The following is a 25,756-nucleotide window of genomic DNA, read 5'->3' as shown; positions in this document are numbered from 1 at the left end:
AATGAAATTATGCAGTTGGAAAAGTCTTAAATAAAAATGTTACTTAATTATTCCTGAGAGTGGCAGTGATACAAGAAATATATGCCTAAACAGCATTATATTCATATACTAGTTACCTAAAACAATGGGATATTTGGGAGCAAAATAACTTAAAATGCATGTTTATAGAAAGCAATTAATGCTGTGAGTAAATAAATATTAATAGTGCAGAGTAGTACTGAAGAGTGGTTAACTACTAATCAGAACAGTAAGTATATAACATAGTCAAGCCCCAGGATAATTTCAAAATATGGTTTTATTAATGCACTTTAAGGTAAGTGCATTCTTACTGTTTTCCTGGAAGAAATACTGCCAATCATTAATTATCTCAGCCATCGTTCAATAGACAAAAATGCTAGTTTGGGAGTAGTGGTAGGGGGCTGGTTCACTTAATATACTGCAAATATAAGCTCAATTCTTGAGTTTATAAACACTGAATAATGACACTCTCTTCTAAAGTTTTCTTTAAGGCAGATCAGTTTAGTATTGTATGCTGCTAACACAGTGCAGTATTCTACCAAACTGACAATAATACACACGGTCAGAAACACAACAAAACTTTCTTGTTCCTCTATCTGGCTTTAAGCATACGTTCTTCATGTATATATATTTATATATTACTGTATCAAACACATTTTATCAGACTTCACAGCTCATTTAAAGCTTCAGTTTAGAGTCATTTATGTATCAAAGATGTCTGTGGAATGTCCACTTAGAACTGCTCACTGAGATCAGGCTCCTGTAAAGCACGCAGAGGTCCTTCGATGCAATGCCAGACATCTTCCTTCAGCGGTTTCCTAATTTTACTTTTGAATCTTCATCTTTGTTTGCTTGACTTACTTCCTTTAATGTATTTTTAGGTAAGTCAGGTTGATATCTGTATAAATAACCATATGGGCGAAGATGATAAACGAGGTATTCTAATTCATACATAGTTGTAGAATCAACATAATGAAAAGAAACTGCAAGATCAGAACAGCAACCCGGACCCTAAAAAAAAAAAAAAAGTGGAAACATACATTATTAAAACAGTATATCATTACTCTACAGTGTACACCTAACAAGGACTTACGTTAAAAAAAAATTAAGCATGAATGACAGCTATGGTAAAGCCAAGGCACTAATTTATTACTTTTGTTATTTACTTATTAGTGATGTAACTTAGAAAGCAAGAGTTCCTTCTAGTGTGTGCCAGATCCATCTGCATCTTTATTTTTAACTACATTCTTCAGTGTTTTTGCAGATAAAAGTTCTTGATGTCTTTAAATGAAAGTGACACTTGTATAAAGGACACGGCTTTCTTTAACTTTTATTTTCTCATCAAAGTTTTCACTTTAACTGTACTTGGCCCAGTCTTGGGGAGACAACTACTGGAGCGTCCAGTGACTACATTCTGATACTTGAATCCTGGTAAGCTTTGCTTCCCCTATCTGCAATAAGTGATTACTGAAAAACAAAGAGTATGAAATTTGGGATGTCACTTCCCTAAAATCTCACACTATTATTGATAGAATAACTACATTCAGGCTGCATTAGGTAAGCCAGCTTTAACACTTGGTCCAATTATACTTCTCATGGAGCGTTAATTGGCTTGGCATGAAAACCGGTTTAAACAGGAATATGAAGTCAGGAAGAAAAAACCTGATTCAGAATGAAATAGTTACAGGGTCAACTGGGGGATGCGCAGATTTCAATGAAACTTCAGACTTCTCAGTATGGACAAGGATGATAATCTGATATTTCCCTAAAGAAATCTCATGACCAAGTGGCCTAACTTGCCTGAGTATTAGTTGAGACCTCTACGATATGAAGAATGACTGTCCAGATTAGCTCTCGCATCTACGTAAGCAACACCAACACTGGCGGTGCCGTACGGCAGCAGTGATGGGCTGCAATGGATTTTTACAGCTCGTTACCCGCAGCTTAGGGGCTGACATTTTGGGCCAGGTAGCTGTTCATTTTGGGGGGCTATGCTGTGCACTGTAGGGTGCTTAGCATCTAGCAGATCTATAACTTGAAGAGTGAACCAGTAGATACATGTTTTTCAAATTTTAGAGCAAATCAACCAGCACCAGAATTTACAGTAATAACCTTTTAAGCTTACCTCTATAGGAGGATAATAGTTGTAATTCCAGTACCAAAAGGTCCTGGGCAGGTAACCTTTGATTAGATGATGTTCTGGGACAAAGGGATGAAAAGTCTCTTTCCCAGTGGTGTCTCTGGAGTCCCCTGCTTGCACATTGAGGATTTCCATGCACCTCCCGAGGGCCAAGTCTTCAATGGAGGAACTATGTGTACATTTGTCTGTTTTGAATGCATCAACAAATCTCCTCAGGGCTTCTTTGCTTAGTACGTACCCTGCTCCTCCACTCATGTAGCCTTGCTTCACATAGGGCTTAAATCTTCTCCCAAAGTAAACTGGCTGTTCAGGGTCATATTTTGAAAGAAGCCATCTCAAGTTGTCCAGTATGACATAGGTATCATCATCTGCTTTCATGAACCAATCAGCATCGTCTAAATGATGGTCATGAACATACTGAAAAGCTTTAATTGTTTTCCAATACAGTTGATCTCGGCCTTCTTTGGTTTTTAATCCCACAGTAGGGAAGTCTTTATTTTCTTCTGAACTCATAAACAACACTTTATTACAGCGCTGGGCCCATGTCACTTTGACGTGTTTGGCTTTTTTCTCTAGATTTTGAGGGCCTGTCATAACCCAACAGAGAATTTTAACTTTCTGATAGAGGTTTTCAGCGATGTCTGTGTTCTCATCTATTAAAAAAAATTATAAGTTATACTTACATAGACAAAATCCAAATCACACTGGACACCTTCCCAAACAATTTTGAAGGCCTTCTTATTTACCCATCTTTCAGAAATGATTTAGCTAAAGGAAAGCGAAACTGAAGTAAATATGAACTGACATTTTGATTTCCCAGTTTAATGTCAAACTTGTACAATGACTGCAGCTAATAAGAGTTGTCACAATGATATAAATTCTTACTCGTATTGGTTTGGAAGTCTTTTAGAAATGCAGGAACTCAGGACCTACCCAGACAGAACTTGTCAAGTTCTCCTGGTAAGTCCAACACACAGTGCATTAAGTACTGCCCTGAGTAGTCTCACTTGGCCTTTCATACTTCCAGGCAAGCTCCTGCAGGCTTTTAACAGAACACTGACACCAATTTCCCACTAGCTGAAGAAACATCTGGAAGGAGTTCTGAAGCTGACACAGTCCACTGGGTTGTTTTTTTTTTTTAATCATACTTTTACTGATTCGAAAGGCTGACTGATAGATTCCCCCATCCTTGGGTCAGCACCTCACATGCCTGTAACTGCCTGAGCTGGCCAGACTGAAGCCAGGAGTTCAGAATCCCACCTAGGTCTCGTGCCTGGGACCTGAATTCCTGAGCCTTCATCTGCCGCCTCCCAGTGTGCACATTAGCAGGAAGACGGATTACAGTACTGTGGATACTAGGCCCAGGCCCTCCAGTAAGCCCCGTGGCTGTCCTAAAAAAGCAACTTAACCGCTACACCAAATACCCACTCACTGTGAGGAATTTCTGTAGGACCCTAAAGGCTTGCTTTCATGTTACCCCAGTTCAAAGCAGAGGACTCAATACATGGTTAGACTTACTTCCAATGGTACCAGAACAAAGTTTTGGAATGCCAAAATGCAAATCTACCAGAAACAGATGTGAGATTTCCAAGACTAGCTAGCGCCTCATTTTTTTTTAAACTTACTGATTGATATTAGAAAAGGCAGATATACAGAGAAAGACATTCTGTCTGCTGGTTCCCTCCCCAAGTGGCAGCAATAGCTGGAGCTGATCCAAAGCTGGGAGTCAAGAACCTCTTCCCAGGTCTCCCACATGGGTGCAGGGTCCTAAGGCTTTCAGCCATCTTCTGCTTTCGATGGGAAGTGGAGCAGCCGGGACACAAAGCAGCACCCATATAGGATCCTGAGTGTGCAAGGCAGGGATTTAAGCCACTAGGCTACCATGCCAGGCCCTGGGACTTCATTTTAAAAAATGATCACTTTGCAAAGGACCCAGAGGCTGGCACTGTGGTACAGCAGGACACCAGCATCCCATGTAAGTGTTGGTTTCGGGTCCCAGCTGCTCTGCTTTCGAGCCGGCTCCCTCCTGATGTGCCTGGGAAGACAGTGGATGTCAGTCTAACAGCTTGGGCACCTGACACTTGGGGGGGGGGGCTAGATGGAGTTCTGCAGATGGACATCTGCAGATCCAATCAGTAGACAGAAATTCTCTCAGCCTTTAAACTCTTAAAAAGAGACCTTATGCCAGATTATAAAGCAATATATACCTTCTTTCTTCATAGGAGTCTTGTGCCAACCCTCAAGCACCACCACCAGAGTCCATTCAAGCAAGCAATGCCGTGCCGGGCCCAAAGCAAGCAATGTGTGTAAGAATTTAAACCGATGTACACTCTGGTGTAAGCTGGGTTTAAATAAGCAACTCACATCCAGCCAGTAGCATTTCACCTGGAGGAGCTCCATGATGAGATTCTAGACCAGCACTTCTGAAACTGTGGTAAAAGACTAACTTTATTTCCAACAGTTAGAGAGCCATACTTTTATATAAAAACAATTACTAAAATAAAATATGTAAGTTGTGAGTGCTTAGACAAAATTACTGTTATCAAACTTCTCCAGTAAATGTTTTACTTCAACTGTAATACTTATTTAATCAACCATGAGTCTTGCAACCCAAATTCTACGCAGTTCTCTAAATATATACAAAGTTAAAGTAAATATCCAAATTAAAGTTGGGGCCCAGCATGATAGTGTAATGGTTAAGGTCCTTGCCTTGAAAGCCTGGGATTCCATATGGGCGCCGGTTCTAATCCCGGCAGCTCCACTTCCCATCCAGCTCCCTGCTTGTGGCCTGGGAAAGCAGTTGAGGACGGCCCAAAGATTTGGGACCCTGCACCTGTGTGGGAGACCTGGAGGAGGCTCCTGGCTCCTGGCTTCGGACTGGCGCAGCACCGGATGCTATAGCCACTTGGGGAGTGAATCATCGGATGAAGATCTTCCTCTCTGTCTCTCCTCCTCTCTATATATCTGACTTTGCAATAAAATAAATAAATCTTAAAAAAAAGTATCTGCCATGATTTCCAAGTTTGACTAAACAGGTGATACTGAGCTATACAAAATTAACACAGGAAGAGGGACAAGTTTTACAGGGAGAAATAAACAGTTCATAAAGACAACCAGATTTTAAGAAACCTTAAATTTTGAGTTTAAAGCACAAATAGGAAAGTACTTCAAAAAGTTCATGGAATAAAAAGACAGTTGTAACCGTGCAAAAAGTTTTCTGAAACTTGCACCCATAAGGGGTTTCAAAACTTTCATGGATAATGCATGAAAAAATTATGCAAGGATTTCAAATACCTTTATATCAATTTATGCTTTAAATTCACCTTTCCACAAACTTTTCAAAATATCCCTGTACTTTGTATCTGCTGTGTGCCCGAAGTGCAGCCTATCAGTAGAAGGGAAGCCTGGCTCCAGAGTCATTTGAAGACATGGCGCTGGTGCCACAGAGCCAGGGCACAGTGGCCAAACTGCTCTAGGCCAAGAACACAGAACACCTGTTCAGCACTGAATCGTTATTGTTCAAACGTACACGTAACATGGCAGCATGTATTTACTAATCGATAAAATTCAATCAGGCTTTGACACTGCACCCTTCAACCCCTACTCGAGAGACAAAGGAATAATTCTAGTGGAAAGATAAAAAAATAACTCCTGGGTCCAGCACAATAGCGTAGTGGTTAAAGTCCTCGCCTTGCACATGCCGGGATTCCACATGGGTGCCGGTTCCCATCCAGCCCTGCCCTATGGCCTGGAAAAGCAGTTGGGGACAGCCCAAAGCCTTGGGACCCTGAACCTGCATGGGAGACCCGGAAGAGCTCCTGGCTCCTGACTGACTCAGCTCCAGCCGTTGCGGCCACTTGGGGAGTGAACCATCGGATGGAAGATCTTCCTCTCTGACTCTCCTTCTCTCTGTATATCCGCCTTTCCAATAAAAATAAAAACAAATCTTAAAAAAAAATGACTCCTAAAGGGGGAGCCTGTGCATCCTAGAATTCTAATGGTTTTTCAAGCTGTGTGGGTATTTCCTGTCCCATCTGTTTGCAGAGGTCTCTGCACTGTGTTAGTAGTCTTCCCACAGTGCTGGAACTGGACTAGACAGAAACAATGAAAATGAAGACATTTTACAGCAGTTAAAATTATACAACCTCTACAGTTCCTTAAAAACTGCGAAATGTTGTTTGTATTTACTCTCTAACCATACCTTTATGCTGGCTCGAGTCCGCATTGAAGTTGATTTGTCCCTGCAGGTGGTTCTGTCCACTGTCCTCCGAGTGCCTAGCATGAGGATCATTATGAAGAATTTTAGGCTGGGTGTCGCCCTGTTCTCCCAATAAAATACTAAACAGTTGAGAACATAAAAAAAATCCTATTGCTGATCCACAGAGAAAGATTAGAAAATTCAGCCAAGATTTGGAGGCCATTTCCCGGAAGTGTATTTCTGTAAGGAAAAACAAAACAAAAAGCAGTATGTTTTAAAACCGCACACATACTGAGAGCAAAAATTCTGACAATGGTTAGTTATAATGATCGGGAACTCTGTATCTCTTTGTGCGATTTGTTCAATATCCAGAGTCATGTAGTTTCCAGGTAATCTGACTGCATACTTACAAGAGAATTAGGGGAAAAGATCAATCAGTAACTTGTTATTAACAAGAGTAGCTTTGATTTTATAGACTGAGGTAACAGAGATCTAAGTTTCCCTGAATTTTGACGATCACTGCATTAATACAACTCCCAAGTTTTCCTTCTGAAAATGCCTCATGAGTGCTGTTAGCTTTCTGGATTATGAAATTCAACAGAAGGGAAGTTGGAGAATTCTCTGGAGCTTGTTATATTCAACTTCCACATTTCACACAAACCAGGGGGCAGGTTCTTTCCGGTTTTATTCGATTTATGTTCAAGGCCTTTTTACTGCTAGATTTAACCAGGCTTGGAAATCCCTGTCTAAGTGCTGGGTACCAGGAACGCGTGTGAAATGAAGCCTGCGTGGCACTCTCCCCTCCTCCCTCTCTTCACTGTGGTAAGGAGGTAAACATAGCTCTAACTCTGCAGATCTCAGAAACCACGGAGGAAGCACACACTGCTGTGGCCTCACGCACAACCCTGACCATTCTCTGAGCTTCTCAGCCTGGTATTGGTGGGAACTTTTTTTTTTAAAGTGAAATCACAGTTTAAGATTTCTATCCTTGATTTCAAACTTGATTGCAAGGTTTGTTTTTTATAAGATTTATTTTATTTTTATTGGAAAGTCAAATACACAAGAAGAGGAGAGACAGAAAGGAAGAGTCTCTGTCGGATAATTCACTCCCCAAGTGGTCCCAACAGCTGGAGCTGCACAGATCTGAAGCCAGTGCCAGGAGTTTCTTCCAGATCTCCCAAGCTGGTGCTGGGTCCCAAGGATGTCCAACTGTGGTGATGCCAGCTGGATGGGAAGCAGGGCCGCCGGGTTTAGAACCGGCAACCCTATAGGATCCAGATGCATGCAAGGTGAGGACTTTAGCTTCTAGGCTACTGTGCTGGCCCTTAATTGCAAGGTTTTAGCAATCTTATGGAAAGTGCCGTGCTGCTGACAGAGCACATGTCAGTTACAGATGCTTCTCCTCTTTCACTGGGATTCCACCCCAATCCTGTTAACTCCAGATGTCCCCTGACTTTCTAGAGAATTCCCCCTGGCAGCCTGCTGCAAAGCCAGTCAGCTGGGGACAATGTGTCCTGTACCAGGAAATGAGGACATTATTGGTGGTGCATTTTTGTGTGTCTAGTGTGAGTTCCCAGAAGGCAAGATATAGAATCTGTATCTCTGAGTTGCCAATTATGAAGCTTTGTCCTCTCCCCATTCCTAAATCTAACCCTAACCAACACCCCAACACTCCGTATCAGTCACTTGAAGACCCTGCGTAGGTCGCCTGCCTGATGCTCACCTGTTAGTAACCTCACCTCACCAAGGCTGTGCTCAATAACTCCTATTTTCGTTTGGTTACGGCCTCAAAACGCCCCAGTGGTGATGGCAGCAATTTGGATATGCCAAAGAAAAGCCAGCAAAGTGCTGCTTAAAGCAGAAAAGTGAGAGTTATTGAGTTCTTCAGATAAAAATAACCTATGCTGAGGTTACTAAAATCTAGTTACTACTGTTAATCTCTTGTTATGCCTAATTCATAATTTGAACTTCACTATAGGAATAAATATACAGAGGAGAAAACAAGATGAGTAGGGTTTGATATCACCCGCAGTGTCAGCCACTCAATGGGGTAAAGTGTCCCCTACAGATAGCGGGAGATTAATGTATTACATTGCTATCTGAAGCCTCTATTAAGTTTTTAGCTGAGAAGAAATTAGCAACAAAAAAGTAGAACAATTAAAACAATACACTAGTAAAAGTTATGTCAATGGGATCTCTATAAATCTTAGTAACCTTGGGCCTGGCACCATGGCCTAGCAGCTCAAGTCCTTGCCTTGCATAACCCGGAATCCCATATAGGTGCCAGTTCTAATCCTGGCAGCTCCACTTCCCATCCAGCTCCCTGCTTATGGCCTGGGAAAGCAGTCAAGGATGGCCCAAAGCCTTGGGACCCTCACCCATATGGGAGAACTGGAGGAAGTTCCTGGTTCCCGGCTTCGGACTGGCGCAGCACCGGCCACTGCAGTCCCTTGAGGAGTGAATCACTGGATATAAGATCTTCCTCTCTATCTTCCTCTTTCTCTGTCTGACTTTGCAATGAAAAATAAATAAATCTCAAAAAAAAAAAAAAAACTTAGTAACCTCAGCATAACACTTTCTTTCTTACTAACTTGACGACTTGCACTAAAGAGCATTTTATAACTTTTCTTTGGAATAGCTGAGTTGGCAGCATCACTGTTGTGGTGCTCTGGGCCCCTTTTAAGTAAACTAAGAGTTACCTCAACACCATAATTGATACTGAGAGTCAATCCAAAACCAAGATGCTGATGAGGGACTGACAGGCACGGAGCCTATGGGGAGGGTTCTTCAACAAGTTCATGAAAATGTGCATTATCTTTCAACTGCATCTTTCTCTACTTTGGTAAGTATACCACTACACAACGTGTTGAGACTAGAAAAAGGATGATTCATGTGCCAAGTAGGATGACACATGAATTCACATAAGCAGTTTGAAAACTTCAAATTGCTCATTTCCATGTAATACTTTCAGACTGTAGCTGACTAAAGATAAATTAAATCACAGAAAACAAAAATGTAAATAAGGATTGCAGACTACTCTATTTCCCAGTGTCATACGATCACGTCCAACTGCTTACCTCACCACACACACTCCAGCTCCAGTCTGTACCTTCTTGCCATCTTCACTGCTGACCTTCCCTATCCTACAGTCAGCCATCTCCAAGTTTGCTACAGCCTCTTACAAGGATGCTTAGATTATCCTATTCTCTTCCTTATATTCTCCCAGTTTCGGTAGTTCCCGTGACTTCCCTACCCCAACCTCCAAGGTCAAAGGAAGCACTCTTCCATGAGTGTTTCACTGCTTTCTCACTGGCACCTCTGCCACACACATCACTAGACTGTGTACTTCTCACCTCACACTGTGCGCTCTCCAAGGACAGCTGCTGAGACTCATTTACCTCTCTCCAGCGCACTGGCTGGCTTGTGAAAAGACAGGGCCCCCACTCCCTGCAGGAAATGACGGCCCAAACTCCCTAAGGACTGGCGCCACCCCACCCTTTCTCATTTCTCTTCTTCTGTGGGTGTTCAATTATTAAGGACTAGGCCATAAGCAGCTCCACACATGACGGAATTACAATCACTACACACACCCAGGTAGAGGTACAAGGCCCCACACTTCCACCCAACGCAAGTTTACATCTCAAGCTTCTCATTGGAACAGAGAAGACCATAAAAATGTTTTAAAAGGGCCAGTATTGTGGTATGGGAAGTCAAGTCACCCTTGCAGCACTAGCGTCCCCTTGTGGCACCCAGTTCACATCTCTGCTGTCCCACTTCAATCCAGCTTCCTGCTAATGTGCTCAGAAGGGCAGCAGAAGATGGCCCAAGTGCTTGGGCCCCAGCATCAACATGTGTCACCAGGATGAAGCTTCTAGCTCCAAGCTCAGCCTGGCACAGCCCGGGCTGCTGTAGCCATTAGGAGAATGGACAATGGAAGAAAGACTTTGCTGTCTCTCCCTTTTTAATCTCTTTCATGTTACACGAAACAAATGTTAAAGAAAAATAGAAAAAAAAAACAGCAAAAAGGAGAGAATCTGATTTCCAGTGCTACCATATTACTAGGTTGAAATGTCCAGCTTACAGTTAAGAAAAAAAGGCATACAAACAGCAATGTATGATCCATTCCCAAGGAAAAGAATTACAAACTGTCCCTTAGAAAGAACTGATGACAGATCTACCAAACTTCAAAATGCCCTAAATACACTGTTTTTTTTAAAGTATGGAAAGTCAAGAAAACGGGGTACAAGTATGAATAAAGAATGAATTAAGTATGAATCAGTGCTGATAAAGAAAACTCCACACAACCCCACTCCCTCAAAAAAAGAAAAGAGAAATTCTGGAGCTGAAAACTACAATAACCAAAACTTGAAAATACACAAAACTTAAAGGCAGTCTGGAACATGCAAAGAAAGAACCAGCAAACCTAAAGACAGAAGAATTGAAATTACTGAGTGTGAGGAATAGAAAGTAAAAAGGTGGTAGAAAAAGTAGAGCGTAAGGTGGAACTCCAACAAGCATACCAATATGTAAACTCTGGGCATCTCAAAGGAGAAGAGAGAAATGATGTTTGGAAAAATAATGACCAGAAAGGTTCCAAATTTGGTCAAAGACAAACATCCAAAGCTGAACAAATTCTAAGCGGGATGAACTCAGAGAATCTCTTCAAGACACATAATCAAACTACCAAAAGTCAGAGAGCAGGAAGTTGGAGAGCAGCATGAAGAAGGGGCTCAGCACATGATGCCACCTCCCAGGAGCAACGCAAGAGGTTAGAGAGAGGCTGATCTATCTACAGCATAGGGGAAGTCCATGTTAGCCTCGCAGCTAAGACACCAGCTAAGAGGCTCAGGTTCTGTTCCAAGGTCCTGGGTTCGAGCCACATCCCAGGTTTTGATTCCGGCTTCCTTCTAATGCAGACTCCAGGAGGCAGCAGTGATAACTCCAGGAATTCTGTGCCTGCCACCAACAGGAGAGCTGTGTTAACCTCCTAGCTGTCAGGGTTATCGGGGGAGCAGACCAGCAGATAGGGGCTCTGTCTGCCTTTTTCAGCCTCTGATTATTTTTAATCAACCAGAGAGCCTATACCTGGCAAAACTGCCCTTTACAGGGAAAGAAAGAGTTAAGACTTTCTGAGGTAAACAAAAACCAAGGGTGTTCATCATCACAATACCTGTTCTCTGAGAAACGCGGAGTGCAGCAGGTTCAAACAAAAGCACGGCAGAAAAGAACCAAAGCTGTATGAAGAAATAAAGGTAAACATCTGGGAAGTTACAGCAGCTGGTGTGGTTTTAACTCCATATTCTGTTTTCTACACAATCTAAGGAACTGACAGATTAAAAATATATATTTTTTTGAAACACAAAGTATGAAGACAAACCTTTGTGAGATTAACAACTGAAAGGGAGAGAGAATAAAAAATACAAATTCTTGTATGTTCCTGATGTTAGGCTGGTATGAATTCAAATTCCAAGTAGAATATTATAACTCCAAAGTAGTAAACGTGATTCCAGTAATGAAAGCTAACAGCTACAGAATATGCAGAGAGGAAATGAGACTTCAATGTAGGCTACAGGAGGAAAAGCAGCTCGAGAACGCAAGCCGCACAATGACAGAGGCTCTCATTAGTGAGCAGACAGCTGTAAATGGATAATCTCTCATCAAAAGGCACATATTGGTCAACTGAAAAAACATCTGCCTACATGCTATTAAGAATCTTACTTCAGATCCAAAGACAAAAATGGACTTTAAATCAACAAAGGTTACAAGCGACACATTACATATTAATAAAAATTCAAGGGCAGACACCTGGCGCAGTGGTTATGTCGCTGGGTGTCCACTTCCCACACAGCAGTGTCTGGCTCAAGTCCTAGCTATCCTACTCCTCATCCAGCTCTCTTGTGATGCGCACCCTGGGAGGCAGCAGGCAACAGCTGAGGTCCTGTGTCCGTGCTACCCAAGTGGAGACTCAGACCGAGTGCCCAGCCCCGACTTCAGCCTGGCGTGGCCCTGGCCGTCGTGAGCATTTGAGGGCTGAACTAGCAGACAGAAGACCTCTCCTCATCTCCTTCTGCATGTGCAGTATAGTCAAGACATGGCAATTATAAATATTTAATGACAGAAAGATGGGAGAAATGTCAAGTACAAAAATCCCATCTTCAGTAAAAATACAATTTTGTCTCTTCTTTCCAACTGGCATGCTTTTTGATTTCTTTTTCTTCCCTAGCTGCACTGGCAAGACCTTGTGCAGGCCCCGGTCTCCCAAGGATTAACTCCACAGCTTAGCTTGTTTCTCAGAACATAACAGGATTGGTAATTTTGGCCTGATACATATAGCCACTGGCTTAACCGCAAGTTCCTGCTTCCTATTTGTCAAGTTATCTGCCAGGGGATTGGATAAAACTCAAGGGATTTAGGGTGGCCACTAGAGGATTGGATAAACACTGGGAGGAACTGAAGGGATTTAGGGTGGCCACTACTGGGAGGAGCTAAGCAGAGTATAAAAGAAAGTCTGGAGTTGCAATAAAAATCAATTCTGTCATCGATCGGCATTCGGTGTACTGTGTGTTGCCTTGTGTTGTCTCTCTGCGTTGTCTGCGTTGCAACCCTAGTCCCTCCGCTCGGCTCGGATTACGTGGCGACGCGGGCGTTCCCAACAACCTTGCAGTTCTATGCTGAAAAGTGACGAAATCAGGCATCCTTGCCTCGCTCCTGGCCTTGGACGGAAAGGCTTTCAGCCTCCACTACTGTACAGGATGGTCTTGGTGCTTTCTCATTTAGGCTGGAGTGATTCATGTCCACTGAAATGACTATGTGCATCTTCTTCCCTCCATGCTGTTAATGTGGTGTACATTTCGGTGACTTTTTAAATGCTGCATCACCCTTGCACTTTGAGAGTAAATCCCCATTCACGGTACATAATCTTTCAACACACTGAATTCAGCTTGCTAGCATCTTCACAACCAACACTGCTCCACAAGGCCCTGGTCTTTGCTAGGCTGGTCCCACAGAAGGAGCAGGGAAGCACTCCTTTCTCTTTTACCTAACGAAACTGTTTCTCTTTATTGCTTGGTAGCACTCAGCAAAGAAGCCATCAGGCCCAGGGTCCTTCTTTTGTTGGGCGGTATTTGATTCTGATTTGATTGCCTTTCTAGTTATAGGCCTATTCTGGTTTTCTATTTCTTTGTGATTCGGTCTCAGTAGGTTCTGTTTGTTTCCAGCAATTTCTTCTTTTTATCTAAGTTATGCAGTTTTTGGCATTCAGTCATTCATAACACTCTTACAATCCTTTCCATTTCAGTGGAATTGGAATCCCTCATTTCATTTTCTAATTTTAGTAATTTGAACTTTTTTGTTTTGAATCAATTTGAAGATCTGTCAGTTTTTTCCATTTTTTTAAAAACCAACTGCTGGTTTTGTCAATGTCCTATGTTTTCCCACTCCATATTGTCTGCTCTAATTATTATTTCATGTCCTTTTAAACCTTTAATTTTTTCTTAATTTAGCTGAAGACATGTTGTAGACCTAACATTTTTTGTTTATCATAAGCATTAATAACACATTCCCCCTCGCACTGCTGTCTGTATCATAACTTTTTGCTATGTTATGTTTGGCCTTTCTCTAGGTTCTAAGTATTTTCTTATTTCTCTTTTGACCCACTGTTGTTTAGTTTCCACAAATTTCTCTATTTTCTAGTTTTCCTTACTTTTACATGCTGTGATCAGAGAAGATAACTTGTATTCTTCTCTTTCAAATCTAACCAGACAGGCTTGCCACCAACAGCTCAACTGGCAAATCTTCCACTTGCAAGCACTGGGATCCCATATGGCTGCCAGTTCGTGTCCAGCTGTTCCACTTCCCATCCAGCTCCCTGCTCATAGCCTGAGAAAGCAGTGGAGGATGGCCTAAAGCTTGGGACCTGCACTCATGTGGGAGACCCAGAAGAAGCTCATGGCTTCTGGCTTTGGATCAACTCAGCTCCAACCGATGCAGCCACTGGGGGAGTGAACTAGTGGATGGAAGATCTTCCTGTCTTACCTTCTCTAATCTGCCTTTGCAACAAAATTAAAAACAAACAAACAAACAACAAGAACAAAAACCCTGACCAGACTGTGGACTAAGCTGTTCTTTGTGCACTTGAGAAAAGCAAGCATGATTGTTCCTGGCTAGAATGTTCTAGTAGGTGGTTTATTGTGCTCTCCCAGTCCTGTTTTTCCTATATGAGTCCAGTCATTACTCAGAGCAAGGTACTGGAATCTTGCAAGTATTATTACACTTTCTATGAGTATGTGATACAGTATTGGCATCCAAAACATAAAGAGAATTCCGAAACATCAACTGATTAAAAAATGGTCAAAGGACTTAGATATTTCTCCAAAGAAGATACACAAATAACAAATAGCACAAGCAAACATGTTCAATATCACTGCTCATCATGGCAAAATACAAACTAAAACTACAATAAGGGGCTGCCGCCATGCTTGAACAGGCTGATCCTCCATCCTGTGGCCCAGCATCTAATACAGGCACTGGCTGGAATCCCAGCTGCTCCACTTCCCATCCAGCTCTCTACTGGGAAAGCAGCGGAGGAGAGTGCAAGTCCTGCACCCCTGTGGGAGACCCGGAAGAGGCTCCTGGCTTTGGAACAGCTCAGCTCTGGCCATTGCAGCCATTTGGGAAGTGAACTAGTACCTCTACTTCTCTCTGTAAATCTGCCTTTCAAGTGAAAATAAATAAATCTCCTTTTAAAAAACAAGAAATCAACATCTCAAAAAGGCATTAGTGCAACCATTTTCACAGTAACCAAATTCACAGTAGCTGAGACATGGAAGCAAAACAAGTGTCTTTTAACAAATGAGTGGATAAACAGAATAAACGAAGAGTAAACGAAGAGTATTATTCAATCATTCAATAAAGGAGGGGATTGGAGCCGGCACAATTGCTCAACTGGCTAATCCTCCGCCTCCTAGCGCAGCATCCCATGAGGGCACTGCCTTATGTCCTGGCTGCTCCATTTCCCATCCAGCTTCCTGCTTGTGGTCTGGGAAACAAGCAGACGATGGTCCAAAGCCTTGGGACCCTGAACTCAAATGGGAGACCAAGAGGCTCCTGGGTCCTAGCTTCAGATCAACTCAGCTCTGGCTGATGCAGCTACTTAGAGTGTGAACCAGAAGATGGAAGATCTTTCTACCTCTGCCTCACTCTGTGAATGTGTCTTTCCAATAAAAATAATTTCTAAAAAAAAAAAAAGCCATTTTGATATTTGCTAAAAAGTGAATCAACTTTGATAATACTTCATTAAGTGAAAGAAGTCAGTCACAAAATGACACACAGCGTATGGTTCCACCCAGATGAGGTACTTGTGGTCAAATTCAGAGACATAAAGCAGAACTGTGGTTGCTGCATGTTTGCGGCAGACAGAATGTGGAGTTACAGTTTAAATGGCCATAGTTTCAGCTTTACAAGTAAAGTTACCAAGACGGTGAGATGGTTTATAACAACATGCATGTACTTGGGCCCAGTGCGATAGCCTAGCGGCTAAAGTCCTCACCTTTTATGTGCAGGGATTCCATGTGGGCGCAGGTTCGAATCCCAACAGCCCCACTTCCCATCTAGCTTCCTGCCTGTGGCCTGGAAAATCAGTCAAGGATGGCCCGAAGCCTTGGGACCCTGCACCCACATGGGAGACCCGGAAGAGCTCCTGGCTTCAGGTCAGAGTTCTGGCCATTGCAGTCACTTGGGGAGTGAACCATCAGATAGAAATCTTCCTGTCTCTCCTCCTCTCTAAATATCTGCCTTTCCAATAAAAATAAATAAACCTTTTAAAAACTGTGTGTGCAGGGGGAAATCCCAAACTCTATGGAAATGTACCATAAAATTCAACATTCAAAATAAAAATGTAAGAAAAAAATGTCAATTTTCTCCAAAGTAACCTATTTGTGTATAGTGATGATAACCATACTACGGAATAAAGTAAAACACTTAGCAAACAGCACTCCAAAAGTTTGGAAAAAATTAATGTTAAGGAATTTGGGGATAGGAATGAATTAAATTTGGAGAAGATACATTTTAAAACACAAGATTTCAAAAATTAGATGAAATGGTAAAAGTCATTATTCTATGCATTCTTTGGAAAAGCAAATATATCAGCAGTTAAGACGTGACTTGAGCTGCTGCGTCCCGTCGAGCACCTGGCTTCCAGCCCTCGTTCTGCTTCAAGCCCAGCTTCCTGTTCGCGCAGGCTGGGAGCCGCGGGGAGGCCGCAGGGCCGGGTCCTTTCTGCTCACCGCCAAGAGCCACCCTGAGTCCTGGCTCCTGCCGCTCCCCTAGCAGAGCCTCAGCTCTTGTGGGCATTTAGGGAGTGAACTAGTGGTTGGAAGACCTAACTCCGACTTTCAAAGAAAAATTATATGTATGCATTATATATTACTTACAAAAACAGGAGTATAATTAAAAGTCTGATATTCAGACTGAATAGAAAGATCATTGCATTTGTGAGTTGTAAGAAAAAGCATCTATTAACAAGTAACACTAAGAAATTTTTCTCTACAGACTGTCCAAAACTACATATCCCCAAACTGTACCCATGACAATAAACCATCCAACTCTTGTATGGGTGATGGATCTTCGAAGCAGCAGCAGTCTGTTTCCAACTCCGAGTTTCAGGTAAGGGGGTTCCGCACACGGCACTCTACCTGTATCTTAGCAATCTCCAGGGAAACAGGACTGCCAGTGAAGCTGGCTTCTCAACCCAGACCTAGCTTACTAACCCCTTGATATGTGGGGGTCAAGCCCATCCATTTAAATTTAGGCATTGAAATTCTGCCTAAACATCACCCTTCCTCCAAACGGGATCATGCCCCTGTCCGGACTCAGTAACATTTCAGCATTTCCTCTGCCAGCTAAGACTCTCCAACAAGTGAATGAACCTGACTTGGTCAGCCTGCGGATGGATCCCGGCGGCCTTCACGGGCTGCCGTTATCATGGCAAATAAACAGTCTAAGAAAGCAAGTACACGTGGAAACTTACTGCATGTAATATTTCAGGTCAAGGCAAGATGGCTTAATCAAGAACTGGTACTTTGACAACATACTGAAACATAAAAGGCAGCTGGTCAGGCGACCTGACAGTTCAAACACTCTTCATCTGAAATGACTGAAATGATTCAAGTAGTTCAAATATTGTAATACCTACAATAAATACTGAGCTAGCCTGAGGGTGAGACTTAAGTCTAAATACAAAACTCATTTCTCTTCATTTTGAGTGTTTCTATTATTTATTTCTTATTTTTGAAAGGCAGAGGGTCAGAGATCTTCCACTGGCTAGTTCACCTTTCATCTGGCTCCTACAGCCAGAGGTGGACCAGGCCCAAACCAGGAGCCGGGCCCTCCACCTGAGGGCAGGAACCAAGGCCTGCAGCCACACTCTGCTGCCTTCCAGAGCGTGCAGGCCCCAGTGGAAAGCCAGCCCAGATGCACCGGAGCTGGGACTTGAACTCCAATACGGGATGCAGGTTTCTCCACTAGCACGCCCGCAGCATTTCCCACACACACAGCCTCAAGACAGCTGTAGTCAGATGGCTGTAACCTGACACCATGAGGTCAGAGGTACAACTTTCCACAGGAAGTGTCATGTCAGTGCTCAAACATTTCAGATTTCAAATTAGACATTCAACCTGTAATAATTCCAAATGCTTGTAACATTTTAACATTTTCAAAAATGAAACTAAAACTTGAAAACACCTTTTCCTATTTTTGTATTTTCCCAAAACAAGAACCTAAGACTACTAAAAAACTAAGTTTGTCCTTTGGATAAATTTCTGGCAACGACACTGCTAACTCAAATATATGCTTCTTCATAAAATGTACCAAAAAATATGGAAAGGTGTTAGATATAAAGAGACAAATGATCAAGCAAATAGAAAAAGATAAAAGATAAGATTCACAGGAAAGAAGTACAATGATCAAGGATGTTCAAATTTCACATATAATTAAAGAAAGTAAATTAAATGGAGACTGCCTTAACCTAGCATACTGAAAATAATTATCAGTCTTTTTCCTACCCACTATTGACACAATTATGAGAAAACTAGCAGTTATAAATATTTCCTCACAGAACATACTTCTACTCTTTTGGAAGGGTGGTTTCTCAAAATCTTCTACAACTTTTAGATCAATAAACCTCAATCCAACATTTCACAACCAACAAACGTATGTCTACAATCAGAGGTATGCCTGCAATATGATTTTCATGATCATTAAGAAGCTTGCTGATGAGGAAGTAGTGAAAAAATAACACACCTACTGTTAACCACAACTGTTTAAAATAATGCGATTGGGCCTAGCGCGGTAGCCTCGTGGCTAAATCCTCTCCCTGCATGAGCTGCAATCTCATGTAGGCGCCAGCTCATGTCCTGGCTGCTCCATTTCCTGTCCAGCTCCATGCTCGTGGTCTGGGAAAGCAGTAGAGGATGGCTCAAAACCTTGGAATCCTGCACTAGTGCGGGATGCCTGGAAGAAACTCCTAGCCTCAGATTGGCTCAGCTCTGGCCATTGTGGCCACCTGGGGAGTGAATCAATAGACAGAAGATCTTTATATCTCCTCTCTGTATATATGCCTTTCCAATAAAAATGAATAAATCTTTTTTTAAAAATGCAGTTACTAGCATGCCATGTGGGCACCAGTTCTTGTACCAGCTGTTGCACTTCCAATCCAGCTCCCTGCTGATAGCTTGACAAAGCAGCAAGCAAGGCCCAAGTGTCTGGGCCCGGCCACCCACATGGCAGACCTGGTTGGAAGCTTCTGGCTCCAGCCTGGCCCATGCTGCTGCGGTGGCTATCTAGAAGTGAATTCTCCACTTCTGCTTTGCTTTTGCTAAACATTTTTATTAATACAGAGAGTGCGCCTCGTCTTTGTAACTCCAACTTTCAAAATGAAAGAGAACTCTTTAAGGAATAATGATCTATATATGTTGACAAGGAAAATATCTGCAAACAGGTATGTGGTATTTCTCTAGTACAACCTCTAGAAACTCGACTAAGGAGAAGACAAATTTTTTTCATTTTACAACCTGATGTTTTAGTTTTTTTTTACAATCACTTTTTTCTGACAAAAATTAAATAAAGATAAGCTACTTTATCTGGTAAAGTGAAGTTATATAGTAAAAAGTGAAGAATGTTGATTTCTCTGTTTGTTCCTCAGAAAGCGCTCCTGCTCTCTGACTGGGACGAGTCCCAGAGTTCCAGATACAGACAGCTGACCATTCACCCGGCTGCAGGGAGCTCACATTCACACGTGCAAACTGAGTCACTCCCTTCTCCTTTGGGCCTGATCATCTTACCTTGACCATTTCATTACATTTCTCATCTCACTGCCTAAACCAGAAATTGAGGGCACGGCTGCAGGGTTTCCCTTGCCCTCAACTCCAAACCTAGTTACCAACTCCTGCTAATTGTATTTTCTACATATTTTTGAAATCCATCATCTCCTCTCCACTTGTCCCACTTCAAACCCTTCCCTCTCCCCTAAGCTATTTAACTAGCCCCCCCCCCCACACACACACACAATCCAAGTGCTCTCTTCTAACTCATCTCGTTCCCAGAATAATCTTTCCAGCATGACACTCTGGCTGAGCGCCCCCTGAATCCTCTCCAGGATACCCACTGCAGGTAAAACACTGAGCATCTCTGACAGTACTGACCAGATTCCTGGCTCCAGCTCACCACCTGTACTCCACTCCCCATCTATTCTTCAGCAACCTTGAACGTGAGAGTGTTCCTCAGCACACAAACGCAGTCAGCTTCCTGTGCCTACTGTCTGCTCTTCGAATGTCCTCTTCCCTCCAGGATATCTGCCTCAACCCCCAGACGGTTTTTTCCCCACCTTGGCCTCCTGTCATCATGACCTCCTGGATAAATCGGCCTTCTGAGCTGTCCTGTTCACTTCATGATGTTCAGAAGCTCTGCTACTTACAAAATGCCACTAACAATTCCCCTCACTGAACATGCAAGAGTATTTCTAGATGCTGCTAAATGTTTCCTGGTTGGGGAAATAAACCCCAGTTAGCAGCCAGCCCCAACAACCAGTTCAAAGTTAGTTTCTCATTTGTACATAAACTATCTCAAGAAACATAGATAGGGACAACTTGTAACACTCGATGCTTCTGAGTGACTGAGATAACCACAGCGGGAGGACAAGTATCTCACTTATCCCCACACTGTGCATTTCATGCCCTCTCTCCCCATTACTAGTACCCCAGGCCCCCCTCCCTCCCCATAACTAGTACCCCAGGTCCCCCTCTCCCCCCATTACTAGTACCCCAGGCCCCCCTCCCTCCCCATAACTAGTACCCCAGGCCCCCCCCTCTCCCCATTACTAGTACCCCGGGCCCCTCTCTCCCCATTACTAGTACTCGGGCTAAGTCAACTCCTTTGTTAACTACCACAACCACCTTCCTTCCTTCTAACTCCAGTCCATCTTCACCAGTGGCCAGTCATCCTTTGAAAAGTCAAACTGATTTGTGACTTTCTTTGCTCCACACTGTCTTTCTGATCTCATTCAGAAACCTAAAACCTTAAACGTGACCTTCACTCAACCATCACACTGTTCTAGCTGTTTCTGATCTCTCCCAGTAGCTGCTCGTTTTGTAGGTCAAAAAAAGGACAAGCAGCAACTTCACCGGACTGAAACTGATACCACCCGCTTCCCTTGCTAGGCCGCTGTGCCTCAAACGCCCCTGGAGCTCCCCACTTGCTCGTCCCCGCTGGGAACACAGTCCTCCCCTTCTCAACTGATTTCCTTTTCCGGATCCTGCCTGGTAGCCCTTGCCTTGCCCACAGCACTTATTAACATCCAATAGAATTTGCTTCTTCACCTTCTGCACTGGGCTCTTTGCCTCTTCATCAACAGCGGTCAAACCTGAAACTGCATCAGAACTTGGAAGGAGGGTTAAAATAAGCAAGCTGGGTGGAGCCTGAAAATGGCATCTCTAACAAGGTTCCCAGATGACAGGGACGCTGCAGACCCAGAGTCACGTTTTGATAATGATGCGTCTGAGCCCAAGCTTGCTAAGGGCAAGGTTTTGGTCCATTCACTGTCTCATTGGTAAGACACTGCATGCAGTGGGCACTGGCTTACATAAATGAATTTAGATATTGCCCGTTCCCACAACATCCTCTGATTCAGTCTGTCACATGGTGCTACCCCTTTACTGACCACCATAAAAATTAATTATACAACAGCTGTCACACTGTGGGCTTTTAAGAAATCTTATCCCAAGAGGCTGACGCTGTCACACAGTGAGCTAAGCTTCTGCCTGTGGTGCCAGCATCCCATAACAGCAACAGTTCATGTTCTGGATACTCCACTTCCAACACAGCTTCCAGTTCATGGTCTGGGAAAGCAGTGGAGGATGACTCAAGCCCTTGGGCCCCTTTACCCATGTGAAAGACCCAGTAGAAGCTCCTGGCCATTTGGAGAGTTGAACCAGCTGATGGAACATCTTTCAATCTCTCCTCTCTGTAACTTGGCCATTCAAATAAAAATAAATCTTAAAAAAAAATCATTCTACATCTGAAAGCATCAAGACAAGCTTTACTCCCCAAATGCCCTCAACAGCCAGGGCTGGGCTAGGCTGACGCCAGTCTCCTACATGGGTGGCAGGGACCCAAGGGTGCGTGTTAGCGGGAAGTGGAGGAGTGATGACTGGAACCAAGCACTCCACTCTAGGATGTGGTATTTAAATCACTGCACCCAAGGCCTGGCCTATGTTGCTGCCACTTGGAGAAGATCTTCCTCTCTGTATATCTGACTTTCCAATAAAAATAAATAAATAAAATATTAAAATAAAAGAATGACCCCAATTCCACTAATTTTGGTTAAAAAATTATCATTATTTTCAACATGCAGTAACATGTACACTAGCCTTCTCATGCAAATCTGAATCATATTCTAAAAGATGGCTGCATCAGAAGCTTCAGCTCTGAGCTACATCTGAATTAATCTCAGAATGAAGCTGTTTTTTATTTAAGTTTGATTTGTAACTGCACTGTCACAAAATTTCCAATGGTTTTACCACAAAAACTCTAAACTATCATGGTTTATAAAGCTAAGATATACTCACAATGCAATTAAATTTTAGCACAACTGAACATATAGTATGTAGCACAGGCCTAATCACAAACTCTAGCATTTCTAATTGGCAAACATTTAATTCATTACAGCTACTTCTATGTAGGTTTGTCATAAAACCTAAGAATTCCTGGATAGTGAGTTCACTTAGAAATATGGAATAGTATATTACAAAGCAGGATTATGAAAAATGTTCATGAGTGCTAGCTTCATGACACAGTGGGTGTCATGGACACACCTGCCTGGAGGAGCTGGGGTTCCCTGCTCTGATCCAGGTTCCTACCGACGTGCCCGGGAAGACAGCACAGAGCCCACACACCTAAGTGTGCGTCTCCCACATGGGAAACCCAGACAGCCCCTGGGTCCTGGCTGTGGCTGTTGCAGCCACCTAGGGGAGTGAACCAGCAGATGGAAGACACCATTCTCCTGCCATCCCCTCCTCCATTTTGCCTTTCAAATAAATAAATGAATGAATCTTAAAAGGAAAAAAAAAGAAAAAAAGAAAACGCGAATGGGTAGCAACCACAAAACATTTTAAAATGTTGAACTCCAGAGAAAAGATACGGAAACACAAACGCTGGGCCGACTCCAAGAGACTTTTAATTGTTCCCCACTAGTTCTCTTTGCCGAGGAAGAATTGTAAATGAGTCATTGCTTCCTTACTAAGTCACTGTTTTACTTAACATATGGTGAAAAGAGTTAACTGTTTGGCAACTTCAAACTTTAGATTCACTTAAACTGCACATCAATATACATACACCAAGACTGGCAGAGGGGAGTGCAGTGTGCTGTGCCCAGCGCTTACAGCACACAGCTGCACGTGCAGCAGGCTCAGCTGACACTGAGCTGAGAGTACTAATCTGTCACCTAAACTCTTCCCAAAACCTCAGATTCACACCTTCCAAAATTACACCGGATTGAAACAACCTGAAATCCTGTGCAACACCTCCTGCAGGTGCCCGGCGGGAGGTACCAGCGACCTCTGCCCAGCTTTCAGTACACACACACACACACACACACACACACACACACACAGGTCTTTACGCATCGGCCTAATTACTCACTGATAAGCACAGTTCTAACTTCACACCAATCTTCTAACGAAATCGACACACAGTCGGCGCAACAGCGTTAAAAAGAAAATACGGCGATACACACAATTAATTGGAGAATTATGTTATACATCAAATCAACCTTTCCAGAGTGGTTGTTTTTTAAAAATTAGGAGACAGGACGGTGTTAAGATGAAATCCCCATGCTTAAATTAAGGGCATCATTAAAAGCAGAAAATCTATGGAGATGTAACGTTGCCTAGACAACTTGCTACCCACTACGAATTCCACCACACTTCACCGGGGGAAAGAGAGGTAACAACAATGATTACTACACATGACATACACAAGGTATTTCTACATCTTCCTCTCCACCTCCACGCAGCGAGTGCCCCATAAGCCACACCTGCGCCGCTCATCGGCTCCGCGGCAGGGAAACTTAGCACGGATCCCGACGAACCAAGCCAGCCGCCGACCAGCTCCCGGCGCTCGCGGGGCGCTCAGGTGGCGCGCCTGCCCTCGCCCCCAAGGTGCCGCACACCTGAGCGCCGCGTCCCGCGTCCCTCGCTGCCCGAGCGCGGCGCCCAGGGCCCAGCCGGGCAGGACCGCTAAGTGGCCCGATCCGGACGCCGGAGGCGTAGCGCGCGAGGCGAAGGAGAAGGGCGCGCGGGGTGCCAAGGGACGGACCCAGTCTGGGGGAGGCTACCCAGACGACGAGACGGAGCCCCGAGACAGTCGGCTGTGGCACCGGGGACAGGAAGTGCCCCGCGCCGACCCCAAGACACCTGTTTGGCCCCGCCCGGGCTCAGGTTCCCCTCCCTCACCTACCCACCACACACACCCCGAGAGGAGGCGGCGGCGAGGGGAGCCGAGACCTCGGCCCCGCAGCCTGAGGGCGCCTCCGCCGGCCCTACCTGACATAAGCGGCGAGCTGCCCCGCGCCACTCCCGGGGCGGCCGAGACGACGACGACGCGGGCCCGGCGGCCTCCGCTCCGCTGGGCAGCCGCACCAGTGGCTCGTGGCCGCTAGTCGGGGCCGCCCGCGGCCGCCCAGCTCGTTCCCCGCCGGCGGCGGCGGCGCGGGGGCCGAGGCGGGCCCGGCGCGCGCTCCCGCCCGCCCGCTCGCTCGCCCCGCCCCGCAGCGCGTGCAGGCCGCGGCCCGCCTACGGCGCAGCCGCCACTTGGGGGTCTCGGAGCGCTGACGTCGCGGCCGCCGCACCAGCCCCAGGGCGGGGCGGGGCGGGGCGGGAGGCGGGGCGACGGCGACGTGCGCACGCGAGGATTGGCCGACGAGCGCACGTTCCGACCTCTGCGAGGGGGTCTGGGAAGTCGGGGCTTGCAGGCGGGCTACCGGAGGTTGGGGCGGCCGCCCCCTGGGAGCTCCGGCGGACGGGGAGAGTCGGGTTTCCCAGAGCGCTCCGGGCCTCCGGAACTCGAGGCGGGGTCAAAGTTGACCGCAGGGCTCGAGCCTGGGCGTACCCGAGGGACCTTTGTCTGAGGAGGCGCAGACGCTGACCCGCGGGGAGTCTCCCGGGCTGAAGCTCGCTGCCCCGCGCTTTTCTTTTTCGGGTGCCACTGCGCTACGGGGAATCTTCCCTCAGGATCTCTGCGGCGGGCTGAGGTCTCAGCCGGGGGCTGGGGAGCCAGATGTGTTCGCTGCCAGCACCGCAGCTGGCGTCTGGCCGTGGCAGGGCTCGACCACAACTCCCCCATCTTCCCTTTCCTGGGCCGTGGGGTGTGAATCCGGAAACCAGTCTGTGGAGTTGAGGGAGGGGCTGCCTCCCACGGAGACCACCCTTCACTGGTCGGGGGTGGGAGCCAAGTGCCCGCGCTGTTGGCCTCACCCGTCCCCACGGCCGGGCTGAGGCTTTCCATCATCCTACTCATGGAGTTTTCCCGTACCTGAGGCGTATCTCTTGGAGGAATGCAGGCTCAGCAATAAACTGGTGTGTTTTCTGTCGCTGGTAGCAGGACCCTGGGGAAGGAGAGTTACAAAGGAAAGAGACGTCGGTAGGGCTACTGGTTGAAGTCCAAGGTGAAATGGCCGCACCTGGGGAGGCGTCAGGAGAGTCCTAGATTTTATGGCCAACTCACTTTCCATAAGCACGTTAATCCTTGAATGGCTTGAATGAACTAATCCATTAGTTTGGGCAGAGCCCCAGACACCTCTTAAAGGCCCCACCTAGGGCCCGGTAGCGTGGCCTAACAGCTAAAGTCCTACC

The 25,756-nt window shown here is 44.9% G+C and overlaps 1 protein-coding gene across 4 annotated transcripts; it reads right to left on the bottom strand.

Annotated features, from left to right (window-relative positions):
• Window positions 1–692: 692 nt before the first annotated feature.
• On the bottom strand, window positions 693–25,459 carry C1GALT1 (core 1 synthase, glycoprotein-N-acetylgalactosamine 3-beta-galactosyltransferase 1). 4 transcript variants are annotated; one of them, XM_058678038.1, is made up of 4 exons: window positions 25,437–25,459; window positions 6,360–6,596; window positions 2,144–2,811; window positions 693–1,029 (listed from the first exon to the last, which is right to left on the bottom strand). In XM_058678038.1, the coding sequence occupies exons 2-4, from the start codon at window positions 6,577–6,579 to the stop codon at window positions 826–828; spliced, it is 1,092 nt and encodes a 363-aa protein (XP_058534021.1). In that variant the 5' UTR covers window positions 6,580–6,596; window positions 25,437–25,459; the 3' UTR covers window positions 693–825. The 4 variants fall into 4 exon arrangements, with proteins under 4 accessions (XP_058534021.1, XP_058534018.1, XP_058534020.1 ...); XM_058678035.1 differs by lacking the exon at window positions 25,437–25,459 and adding an exon at window positions 24,449–24,654; XM_058678037.1 differs by lacking the exon at window positions 25,437–25,459 and adding an exon at window positions 16,959–17,054.
• Between the last annotated feature and the right edge of the window lie 297 nt (window positions 25,460–25,756).

This window comes from Ochotona princeps, chromosome 20 (genome assembly GCF_030435755.1).
Source record: "Ochotona princeps isolate mOchPri1 chromosome 20, mOchPri1.hap1, whole genome shotgun sequence".
NCBI lineage: Eukaryota > Metazoa > Chordata > Mammalia > Lagomorpha > Ochotonidae > Ochotona > Ochotona princeps.
The sequence above is the reverse complement of the archived record's forward strand: the minus strand, read 5'-3'. Positions and strand labels throughout refer to the sequence as shown.

Excerpts from the sequence above, each read along its gene's own strand:
- C1GALT1 (XM_058678035.1), bottom strand. Across the intron at positions 2,812-6,359 it reads GGACTCGAGCCAGCATAAAG|ATGAGAACACAGACATCGCT; the intron begins GTATGGTTAGAG and ends TTTTTTTAATAG. Across the intron at positions 1,030-2,143 it reads ACTATTATCCTCCTATAGAG|GGTCCGGGTTGCTGTTCTGA; the intron begins GTAAGCTTAAAA and ends TTTTTTTTTTAG.